Source organism: Penaeus monodon, chromosome 13 (genome assembly GCF_015228065.2).
Source record: "Penaeus monodon isolate SGIC_2016 chromosome 13, NSTDA_Pmon_1, whole genome shotgun sequence".
Classification (NCBI taxonomy): domain Eukaryota; kingdom Metazoa; phylum Arthropoda; class Malacostraca; order Decapoda; family Penaeidae; genus Penaeus; species Penaeus monodon.
In genome coordinates, this window is record NC_051398.1 from 26312558 (window position 1) to 26325105 (window position 12548).

The following is a 12548-nucleotide window of genomic DNA, read 5'->3' on the forward strand; positions in this document are numbered from 1 at the left end:
GGAACAGAAAAGAAAAAGGGAAAAAGGAGAAGGAAAAAGGGAGGAGGGAGGAAGGGAAGAGGAAAAGGGGAGGGGGGGGAGGGGGGGAAAGGGAAAGGGGAAAGAAGGGGAGGAGAGAGGGAGAGGAGGGGGAGGAGGAGGGGGGGAGGAGGGGAGGAGGAGGAGGAGGAGGAGGAGAGAGAGAGAGGAGGAAAAGAGAGGAGAGAGGAGAAAAGAAAGAGAGAGAGGAGAAGAGAATGAGGAGAGAGGAGAGAGAAAAGAGAAGGAGGAAAAGAGAGAGAGAGAGAGAAAAGAGATGAGGGAGAGAGAGGAGAGAGAAAAGGAGAGAGAGAGAAGAAAAAGGAGAAAGGAGAGGAGAGAGGAAAGGGGGGGAGAGAGAGAGAGAGAGAGAGAAGGAGAGAAGAGAAGAAGGAGAGAGAGAAGGGAGAGGAGGAAGAGAGAGAGAGAGGAGAGAGAGAGAGAGAGAGAGAGAGAGAGAGAGAAGAGAGAGAAGAGGGAGAGAGGGAGGAGAGGGGGAGAGGAGAGAGAGAGAGAGAGAGAGGAGATGGAGAGAGAGAGGGGGAGGGGAGAGAGAAAGAGAGAGAGAGAGTAAGAGAAGAGAGAGAGAGAGAGAGAGAGAGAGAGGAGAGGGGAAGGAGAGAGAGAGAGAGAGAGGGGAAGAGAGAGAGAGAAGAGAGAAGAGGGAGAGAGAGAGGGGAGAGAGGGAAAAGAGAGAAGAGAGAGGGAGGGAGAGAGAGAGGAAGGAGAAAAAGAAAAGAGGAAAAAGGAAAAAGAGGAGAGAGAGAGAGAGAGAGGAGAGAGAGAAAAGGGGAAGAGGAGAGAGGAGAGAAGGAGAAAGAAGGAGAGAGAGAGAGAGAAGAGAAGGAGAGAGGGGAGAGAGAACGAGGAGAGAGGAGGAGAGAGGGGAGAGGAGAGAGGGGAAGAGAGAGGGAGAGAGAGAGAGAGAGACGGACAAAGGAAGAGAGAGAAAGAGAGAGAGAAAAGGGGAGGGGGAGGAGAGAGAGAGGGGGGAGAGAGAAGAGAGAGGAGAGGAAAAGAGGGAGAAGAAAAAGAAAGAGAGAAAAAAGAGAGAGAGAAGAGAGAGAGAGAGAGAGAGGAGGAGGAGAGAGAGAGGGGAGAGGAGAGAGGAGAGAGAGAGAGAGAGAGAGAGAGAGAGAGAGAGAGGAGGAGAGAAGAGAGGAGAGAGAGAGAGAGAGAAAAAGGGAGAGAGAGAGGAGAGAGGGAGAAGAGAGAAGGAGAGAGAGAGGGGAAACGAGAGAGAAGAGAAAAGAGAAAGAGAGAAGAGAGAAGGAGAAGAAAGAGAGAGAAGAGAAGGAGAAGAAAGAGAGAGGGAAAAGAGAAGAGAAGAGAGAAGAGAGGGAGGAGGGGAAAGGGAAAGAGGAGAGGGGGAGAAGAGAGAGAGAGAGAGAGAAGGGGAAAAAGAGAGAGAGGAGAGAGAGAGAGGGAGAGAAAAGAGAAGAGGAAAAAAGAGAGAGAGGGGAAGAGGGGAGAGGAAAAAGGGGGAGGAAAGGAAGAGAGGAGAAGAGAGAGGAGAGGAGAGAGAGAAGGGGGAAGGGGAGAGGGGGGAGAGAGAGAAGAAAGAGAAGAGAAGAGAAGAGAGAAAGGAGAAAGGAAAGAGGGGAGAGAAAGGAGAAAGGAAGAGAAAAGGGGGAGAGGGGAGAGAAGAAGGAGAGAGAGAGAGGAGAGAGAAGGAGAAAAAGGAGGAGAGAAAAGAAGAGAGAGAAAAAGAGAAGAGAGAGAAAAAGAGAGAGAGGAGAAGGGGGAGAGAGAAAGAGAGAGAAGGGGAAGGAGAGAGAGAGAGAGAGAGAAGAGAGAGGGGGAAGAAAGGAAGAGAAAAAGGGAGAAAGAAGAGAGAGAGAAAGGAGAAAAAAAAAGGGGAGAGAGAGAGAGGAGAGAGAGAGAGGGGGGAGGAAGAGAAGGAGAGAGAGAAAAGAGGAAGGAGAGAGAGGAAAGAGAAAAAGGGGAGAGAGAGAGAGAGGAGGAAGGAGGAGAAGGGAGAAGGGGGGGGGGGGGGGGGGGGGGGGGGGAAAAAGGAAAAAGAAGAGAGAGAGGGTGAGGGGAAAAAGAGAGAGAGAGAGGAGAGAGAAGAGAGAGAGAAGAGAGGAGGGAGAGAGGTGGAGGAGAGAGAGAGGGGGGAAAGGAGAGAGAGAGAGAGAGAGGAGAGAAAGAGAGAGAAAAGAGGGGAAAAGAGAGAAAGAGAGGGGAAAGAGGGAGAGAAAAAAAAGGAGAGAAAGAGAGAGAGAGAGGAGAGAAGAGAAGGAGAGAGAGAGAGGTGAGAGAGGGAGAGAGAAAAAAAGGAGAGAAAAAGAGAGGAGAGAAAGGAAAAGGGAGAGAGAGAAGAGAGAGAAAAGGAGAGAGAGGGGGGAGAGAGAGAGAAAAAAGGAGAGAGGGAAAAAGGAGGGGGAGAAGAGAGGAGAGAGAGAGAGAGAGGGAGAGAAAGAAGAGAGGGAGAGAGAGAAGAGAGAGAGAGGGAAAGGAGAGGGGGGAAGAGAGAAGAGGAGAGAGAGAGAAAAAAAGGAGAGAAGAGAGAGAGAAAGAGGAGGAGAGAGAGGAGAGAGAGAGGGGGGAGAGAAGGAGAGGAGAGGAGAGAGAGGGGAGAGAGAGAGAGAGAGAGAGAGAGAGAGAGAATAACGGCAATGTAAATATCATCCGGACCGAAGAACAACCGAATTACATGTCCCTGCCCTCCGGGGTTCCGACAAGTAGGAGACGAAGGTGAGACGAAGGTGAGGCGTAGGCCTAAAGAGGCCCAGGTGACCTTATCATTTCTGAGTCTATCTCGACCCACCTACGCCCGGGAAAACGTTTCCGAAGGAGGCCAGAAAAAAGACACGATGAAGCGAAGACCAGGCGGCGGCGGCGGCGGCGGCGGAGGAGGAGGAGGAAGAGGAGGAGGAGGAAGAGGAGGAGGAGGAAGAGGAGGAGGAGGGGGAGGAGGAGGGAGAGATGAGGAGGAGGGAGAGGGAGGAGGAGGAGGAGGGGAGGAGGAGGAGGGGGGGAAGGGGGAGGAGGGGAGGAGGGGAGGGGAGGAGGGGAGGAAGGAGAGGGGAGGAGGGGGAGGAGGGGAAGGGGGAGGGGGGAGGGGAGAGGGGAGGGGGGAGGAGGAGGAGGGGGAAGAGGAGGGGGGAAAAGGGGGAGGAGGAAAAGGAGGAGGAAGAGGGGAAGAGGAGAAGAGGAGGAGGGGGAGGAGGAAGGGGGAGGGGGGGAGGAGGAAGAGGAGGGGGGGGGAGGAAGAGGGGGAGGGGGGAGGGGGAGGAGGAGGGGGAGGGGGAGGAGGAGGAAGAGGAGGGGGGGGGAGGAGGAGGAGGAGGAGGAGGAGGAGGAGGAGACGGGAGGGGGGGGGAGGGGAGGAGGGGGGGGAGGAGGGGGGAAGAGAGGAGGGGGGGAAAGGGAGGAGGAGGAGGAGGAGGAAGAGGAGGAGGAGGAGGGGGAGGGGGGAGGAGGAGGAGGGGAGGGGGAGGAGGAGGGAGGAGGAGGGGAGGAGGAGGAGGAGGAGGAGAAGGAAGAGAAAGAGAAGGAGGAGGAAGAGAAGGAGGAAGAGAAGGAGGAGGAAGAGAAGGAGGAAGAGAAAGAGGAGGAAGAGAAGGGAGGAAGAGAGGGAGGAGGAAGATAGAGAGGAAGAGAGGGAGGAAGAGGAGGAGGAGGAGGAAGAGAGGGAGGAGAAGAGGATGAAGTGTGAAGCCAAAACAGATGGCCGAGGGAAGGGGAGAGGAGGGGGGTTGCAAGCTGGACACAGGCACTTCTGGCCCCGGGGATGGGGGGGGTCGATGGGCGGGATGCCATCCATGCCAGTAGTAATACAACTTAGATATCATAGCCACGAGCCTTGGCGGAGAATGAGGGGGAGGGAAGGAGCTGATAAAAATGTGAAGAGATGGAATGCCTTTTGTTGTGAGGGGAGAAGAGCAGGCAATACTGACAGGCCGGCCGTCCTGTCAAGATTGCGAAAGGCCCGACCCAATAAATATTTATATATATGGAATGCATAAAAACCCCAATAAACGAAAATCATCTATTACCGGAATTAGAATTTTATATCAATAATCTAAGAATTTCATTATTTTGGGGTAAGGCAAGTCCAAGATGAAATTTTCTAGTCGGACTCGTCACAATTTTAACAAACCGGCCGTTAATCCCTCCTTGCCTCCCCTCCCTCCCCCCCCAACCCAAATTTAAAATGTAGCGCCGATTCTCGATAAGAGAACAAGGATCCCGCAGAGGCGTCACGGCAGTACTAAAGGCACAAGACTCCACAGTACACGGGATCTCTTAATGTGGGTCAAGATTATTAGGGTGTCTGTGTTGCGACACTCCACCTCTCCCACCCTGCAGCATGTGCCGTACTGCCCTTTTCTCGTCACTGCTTCTCACTTTTTGGGGTTTATTCTCTGCCTAGTTGCTCCCCTTCTCCCTTTTCCCATCGCAGCATCCCGTTTTTTAAACAGGACGTTCCCCGGTTTTTTCTTTGTATTGCAATAAACTTGACCAATCTTTCCCAGTTTTTTTTAATGATTTGTTAGATTTTCTTTGCAAAGTGTGGCAAATTTCGATATTCTTTGTCATTTAAATTCCAATTCATTCATCTTATTCCCGGCAGTAATTCACGCCGGTTATTTGGTTCACTAAACTGTTCCCTTTTGCTTCGTTTCTTTTAAAAACTAGGGTAGGGTAGGGTTGTGTAGTGTAGGGTCAGGTAGGGTAGATGTTGGGGAGGGTAGATGTAGGGTAAGGTAGGGTAGGATAGGGTAGGGTAGGAGTTGGGTAGGGGAAGGGAAGGGGTAGGGTAGGAGTAGGGTAGGAGTAGGGTTATGGTTATGGTTACGATTAGGGTTAGAGTTAGGATTAGAGTTAGAGTTAGGGTTAGGGTAGGGTAGGGTTAATGGTTAAAACAATTCTACTAGTTTTAATCATTTATCATAAACCCTACCCTACCTTACCTGACCCTGCCCTATCTTACTTTACCTTACCTAGGGTTTATGGTAGGCTTAGGGTAGGGTAAGGTAGGGTAAGGTAGGGGAGGGGAGGGGAGGGGGTGGGGGAGGGGGAGAGGAGCGCAAAAGTAGGGCAGGTGATGATAAGTTAAGGTTAAGTTTAAGCTTGGTTAGGTTTGGTTGGGATGGGATGGGATGGGATGGAATGGAATGGGATGGGATGGGATGGGTTGGGTTGGGATGGCTTGGGGTGGGGTGGGGTGGGGTGTGTGGGTTAGGTTAGACTGGGTTGGGTTGAGTTGAATGGAGTTTGGTAGGATTGAGTTGGGATGAATTTAGTTTGGTCTGGTTAGGTTAGAATAGGATATGGCAGAATAGGATAAGGCAGGTAGGATTTGCTAAGGTAAGATAGGACAGAATAGATAATGGGCCAGGGAACAAAAGGACCAGGGATCAGAGGGATACAGCTCATTTTGTACAGGTGTAAAGACCTATTGACTGGCTGTTTATAAACCCTTCATTTCCTTCTTTCCATTCTAATTTCATCTAACAGCAGGTATGAAACAATATCAATGTTTCATAACATACAATCCCAGAATGCTTTATTTTGCATGTGGATCCATAGTTCTCTTTTTATGTGTTTGGATGAACAGTGAAAATTTGTCTAAACCTGGTAGTTACCAAATTGCAGTGTTTGAAAAAAGGATACTTGACCTCACATTTGGGAACTTCCTTTGGTCAAAAATAAATTTCACCCATACAGACACACAAAATAAATAAATAAATATATAAAATGCTCTCTTTTCTATAGTTCACCACTACCAACTTCTTTCTGTTACTCAATGTGAGTTCTGGGGCACTAATATCAATAAAATTCTCTAACTATTATTTCCTAGTTATTTTGCAAACTATAATAGTATAGAAAACACTCATTTATCATAATTTTCCAGTTTAAATAAATAAAAATGATTTATCTCTCTTCATCAACAGATATCCTCTAATAATCTTAATATTTGCATATTATATATGCATGTTGCTAATACAGGAAGAAGTTAAGTTAATAGTTATTACCATGCAGTATCATACTATTCTCTGACTTACCTACACACAAGCTCTGGGAAGTCTTTAGTAAGAGTGAGGAGGAGAAACACAATGAACCATTCATCTTCTAAATAGTCCCCTACAACTGTGATTCCAGCTATGTGAGGGCCGAGCACACCTGTTAGGCATAAATTTTAATGGAGTCAGCATTAAAATATCTAAAAAGAATGACAAGCCATTAAACTTCTAAATTTAAATTGACAATTCGCAATTGTTTTATGAAACAACAAAGGTTACAATGAATATATTTTTGCTTTGCAATAATTTGCAAATTGTTATGTAAAATCAATTATTTATATTTTGGCCATAGTAATTACAACTATAAATGGTCCAGCTCATATCATAATACATGATAACAATGCTATTTATTTTTATCACAATAGGTCTGTACAATATCTTGCTAGCATTTCATTGTTTGGGTGTGACTTCAATCAGTATTAACCCATTACTGCTAAGTAAATGTACTGTCTACTGTAGTTTTGTTTTGTGAATTCTTTTTGCACATAGCCACCAAGGAACCAATAAGAGTCATCTACATATAAACACTATTAATAAATTACAATCATAGTGGATATGGTATGTGTTTTTGTAATCAAAGCATCAGTGGGTTTATTACATGATACAGCAACCCCAGTACTCCAACATCTATAAGCTTGTGTTTATACCACCTCCTCCTACACATAAATAAGCTGTTTTGTTTTAATCTCAAAAACAGCTTCTACCTTTTATATTGTTAAGCACCAACTAAATAACTTTTTACATTCTAGCAATTATTAAACATGTTAACCAACAGTCTTGCCAGATTTCTATTGGTATACTTGCATGCCTCTGCTGACCTAACGTGGCCTCCTAAACTTACCTTTCTCTACTACATTCCAAGTTTTTTTTTGTACTAATCTCCTCATTAAATAACACAAATCAAAATATAAAACAGCCAGGCAAATAAAAAAATTTAATGTACATGAAATAGATTCCTAGCATTTGGCAAATCACTAACAATTTCGCAATTACTGAGCCAAATAGTCACTCTCATTATTTGACATGTAAAAACATATCACTTACCTGAGGTTCCATCATATGGTGCTTCTTTCTTCACTTTCAAAGTAAATGACTCATTATTCCAGATGTACTGATGAGTATACACAGCAACATGAGCAAGTAACTTGGCAGCCAAATCCTCTAGTGCCTCCAAATCTGTCATCAATGTTCCATCCTCCAAGTGGGGGAAAAGCCAGTACCGAATTGTCTCTTCATTGTCAGTGGGCATTTGGTTAAAGACACTACCACAAGCCATCTTCAATCTGTAACAATTAATGCTCATCTTAAAATAAGATCCACAAAATATTAAAAAAAAGAAAAGACATTGTTGAGGACTGTATCTTTTTAGCAACAGCTATATTCCTGTGTAATATTTCTTGTAAGTATAAGGTAGCAATGATACAAAGATCTTTAAAATAACAAGTAAAAACATAATCCTATTGAAAAATCATAATATTCAAGGCCCTTATTTCTTACCCTAGCTTATAAAAAAACAAGTCATGAGAAACAACTGTAAACTGCTAATTAATTTCTTCCCACAAACTCCCCCAACTTGGAAGGGCTTGGAGTGCACTTTTTTTTTTAAAGGTTCTTGAGGCAAGGAGAGTAGATGTCCTTCTTAACCTCAGAACAAAGTAAGACTCAAACCTAATTCACGTGTGAGACCTTGCTGGTCCCCCAGCTGTGTGTTACTATGGAACCAAGGTGACTCTCTACTATATATAATATACATATGAAATAAACTAACAAGTTCTAGTAATTGTGTAGCAGACATTATCTAAAAATTTGACAAGCCTGCTCACTAGTTCAATAACTTCTAGAAGGTTGAGATCCCTATCATCCTCAACAGTCTCTTAAGGAGAGTAGATGTCCTTCTTAACCTCAGAACAAAGTAAGACTCAAACCTAATTCACGTGGGAGACCTTGCTGGTCCCCAGCTGTGTGTTACTACGGAACCAAGGTGACTCTCTACTATATATAATATACATATGAAATAAACTAACAAGTTCTAGTAATTGTGTAGCAGACATTATCTAAAAATTTGACAAGCCTGCTCACTAGTTCAATAACTTCTAGAAGGTTGAGATCCCTATCATCCTCAACAGTCTCTTAAGGAGAGTAGATGTCCTTCTTAACCTCAGAACAAAGTAAGACTCAAACCTAATTCACGTGGGAGACCTTGCTGGTCCCCCAGCTGTGTGTTACTACGGAACCAAGGTGACTCTCTACTATATATAATATACATATGAAATAAACTAACAAGTTCTAGTAATTGTGTAGCAGACATTATCTAAAAATTTGACAAGCCTGCTCACTAGTTCAATAACTTCTAGAAGGTTGAGATCCCTATCATCCTCAACAGTCTCTTAACTTTTTATGTCCATGCAAGGGGTATAGGGGGATACCTTCAGGTCTTTCAGTTTCTACATTATATATTTAAGTCTGTACAACAGATATGTAACCAAGTAAGTAAGGTATACAGGTCTAATGTACCTATTCCAAATGCAGCTATAAATAGATGTAATAGGTGTTCTAGTCAAGGAGAGAAATAAGTACCTCTGCAACAGCTGACACAAACCATGAAGCACAGTCATCCACTCTAAATTGAGTGCAAGTAGATTAAAATAAAATTTCCATTACACAATGTCAGGTTCTCATATAAAATAAAGAGTCGGGCTAGTTTTCATTAAATTAGGCCAAGTGGTTAGAGCATTGGACTCAAGACTGGCACGACGGCAATCTGAGTTTGAGGGTTCGGTTTGAGGGGCCGGTGCGTTGTTCCCTTAGGCAAGGAACTTCACCTCGATTGCCTACCTAGCCACTAGGGTGGCCAAGCCAGCCCAAGTCAGTGCTGGTCCCAAGCCCGGATAAATAGAGAGAATGATTACCTAAAAGGTAACACCAGCACTCTCCGTGGAAAGGAACTGGGGACCCTACCACATACTCACTCCAAGAGCATCACAACATGAAAACTACAATTAAGTATCATGCTGTGACCACGGCGGCTCAAACATGAACCTACCGAAAAAAAAACAAAAAAAAAAACATATTAACTTGCAAATTGTATAAAACACTCTGATGTACCATAACAGCTGAAAAAACTAACACTGTATCTGTTCTCCCCATATACAGGCTGTGGCCATGCTGGACCTATTCTTCCCATCATGACAGAGATCTATACCTCAAGATTCAGAAATATTATCTTATTATTGTTAAGCAACCACAATAATACTCAGCACAGTACTTATTTGTTGCTCATGTGCATAGTATAGCTAAGGAAAACTGAACCAAACAGGTTATTCTCTCCAACCAAACTTGTTTCAGTCAGCATATTATGTTACCCTGTCACCTACTGGTACATTCTAATGCTTCAACTGTATGTTGGTTGTATTTCACTCAGTCTTTTACACTTGCTTCCTATCCTCCATCCATATGTCTGCCCATCCATTTATCCAAGCATCCATCCATCCATCCACCCATCTATTAACTCATCCATCAATCCATCCATCCATACTGCCTGCCTGCTCTCTCCTCTCTAGTATCCTGTCTTTTTTTTTTCTCTCTCTCTCTGACTCTTTTTCTTCGCTCTCTCCCTATCTCTCTATTTCCTTTCCCCTCTTCCTCTCTTTGCCCACTCCTATCCCTCTCCTTCTCTTTCCCTCCATCAAATTTGTAAGCCTAGCCTACCTTCCACATGGCACTTCTTTTAGTTTTTAAGTTTCTCAAATGCTTATACAGTAAAGTTTTAAATATTTGATTTGTTAATTAATTTAAACAAATTCACTTTTGTATAACAATTAAGCTACAACTACAATGCACAGTACTTATTACAGTGGGCATACAGTATCCACATTCCCTTAGATAACACAAGCATGTACAATAACAGATTCTATTGCAATTTTCCAGTACAGATCCACATCAAGTATGTTCATGATTTACAGTTTGACAAAAGCCAGCTAACCTCCACCAACCATATTAAGACAAAGCCTGAACTGGTTTCTAGTTCAATGATAAATTACCAAGGAGGTCTAAAGGCTAGCAAAATATGCATGGCATTAGTTTATTTGCCAATGTCAGAGTAAGAAGTGCAGTGCTTTGTGCTTTAATACTTTCTTCTCTATCAAAGTGGTCCTGTTTCAGGCAATTATTGATTTCCTTGAAGACTACTGAATAGCAAGCACACTATGATTAAGAATAAAATATAATAGGTTATAGTGTAAGTTATAAAAAAACAATATAAGTAATACGAACAAACATGTAAATTAGAAGTCGACAATCAAATCCTAATAAAATTCTTCAGTATGAAAATACTGCAGTTAAGTATGATGAAGATTTAATGAAAAGGCTTACAAGGGGATGGGGAAAACACAGCTAATATTACTTGACAAGAAATTGAGATCCATCGTCAATATAATTAATTATTTCATTAAAGTAAATATCATTAGAAGGAAACCTGCATCTAGTTTCTTACTGGGATAAAACGAGTCATTTCATCTTTAGTGTAAATAAAGAAAGAAGTAGACCTAGAACTACAAATATCTAATTTTAGAGTTCTTACAAATATTTCAAATATTAATGCTATATAGTATTACTCCTTTCTACCTGACAATAAAAATAAGCAAAAGTAGGCACTGCCTAGTAACCAGGTGTTTAGGCAATGAGACAAATGCTCAAACAACTTTTCCAGTGTCGTGAAAAAAAAAAAAAAAAATCGTGAGTCACACCTACTTCCACAGAGCAAAAATCTAAAAACAAAACCAAAAGCTGTTAAATCTCCCTCCGACATACACTGTTCTGGAGCAGTCTCCTTAACTTGGACAAGATGTAAGTGTTGCAGCAGCCTCCCGCTTTGCAATGCTCGTTGAAGGCAGGGCGGTCTTCCTAGCCTTGGGGATTCGCGCCTCGCAGCTGCCGCAGCATGTAAACAAACTAAAACGCCGAGATGCTTTTTCTTATTCTTCAAGTCTTGATACATGCTTGGAGGACCTAGTTTGTGTGTTTTTAATGATATGTCCACGATGGACTATATATAATCATATATTCAATATTTCTTTTCACAGCTATATGAAAAAAATTGTCATATACATGTAAATCAGAGATTATTGCTTTACTTTTCATTTGTGTTAATTTTTGTCATCTATTTTAATTCTGGATAAATCCAAATTATCTTGAAATCAAATTAATATGACTTTTTATAGACTAGATATATTATTCTATCGAATATAATCAGTTAAAATACCAGTGTTCAATCTGTTTTCCTTAAACGCTATTTCATGAACATTGTAAGTTTTTTACCTTAAATGCAGAAGTATTTATTTTTGAGTTGCGAGATTTGGCGGCAATTGAGAAACGTTTTAGAATCGACCGCTTTTGTTACTGCCTCGAGAGCAGCTGCTCAGGAGGATGTGAACAAGTTCTCCATCAAATCGATTCTTCGATGTATTTTTTAAATTGCTTCATTCACACACACACACACGCACACGCACACGCACACGCACACGCACACGCACACGCGCACACACACACACACACACACACACACACACACACACACACACACACACACACACACACACACACACACACACACACACACATATATAAATATATATATATACATACACATGTGTGTGTGCGTGTGTGTGTGTGTGTGTGTGTGTGTGTGTGTGTGTGTGTGTGTGTGTGTGTGTGTGTGTGGGTGTGTGTGCGCGTGCGTGCGTGCGTGCGTGTGTGCGTGCGTGCGTGCGTGCGTGTGTGTGTGTGTGTGTGAGGTGTGTGTGTGTGTGTGTGTGTGTGTGTGTGTGTGTGTGTGTATGTGTGTGTATGTAGTATGTATGTATGTATGTATGTATACACACATATACATATATACATACACATATGTGTGTGTGTTTGTGTATGTATGTATGTATGTATGTATGTATGTATGTACACAAACACACAGACACACACACACGTGTATATGCATATATGTGGGCGCATGTATATATCATCATCAGCCTGAATCAGTCAACTACAGGACGTAAGCCTCTCCCAATATTTTCCAACTTTGTTCTGCGTTTTTTGTTTCCCTGGAAATTTCGTTGTTTCGTCCATCCATCTTGTCATTGGCCCTTGGCTCTTGGCTTCTTGATGTTATCTATAGCCCAGTCTTTTAATTTCTTTGTCCATATGTTATCCTGTCTTCGACATATATGACCTGCCCATTGCCATTTTCTTCTCTTTGATGCTCCCAAGTATATCTTCCACTTTTGTCTGTTCCCTGATCCATGTCGCCCTCATCCGATCTCTTAGGTTAATTCCCAGCATCAACATCTCCATCCCACTTATTAGTTTCCTCTCCAGTAATTTGGTTGTTTCTGGTCCATAGGTCATAACTGGGAGGACGCATTGGTTAAAGACTTCTTTTAAAATCTCTTAGTATGCTATTGTGTCTTCCGAAGGTGATCCAGCCTAGACTAATCATCATCATCAAAG

General features: G+C 43.2%; 1 protein-coding gene across 2 annotated transcripts in view; it reads right to left on the bottom strand.

Moving 5' to 3' along the window:
• LOC119580201 (protein ecdysoneless homolog) overlaps window positions 1–11016 on the bottom strand; it is a 51571-nt gene extending 40555 nt beyond the window's left edge. For both annotated transcript variants that reach the window (XM_037928196.1, XM_037928195.1), the window contains exons 1-3: window positions 10860–11016; window positions 7095–7333; window positions 6033–6150 (exon numbers count right to left, since the gene is read on the bottom strand). In XM_037928196.1, the coding sequence (XP_037784124.1) occupies window positions 6033–6150; window positions 7095–7326 (350 nt within the window). In that variant the 5' untranslated portion in view covers window positions 7327–7333; window positions 10860–11016. The remainder of the gene's footprint in view (window positions 1–6032; window positions 6151–7094; window positions 7334–10859) is intronic.
• Between the last annotated feature and the right edge of the window lie 1532 nt (window positions 11017–12548).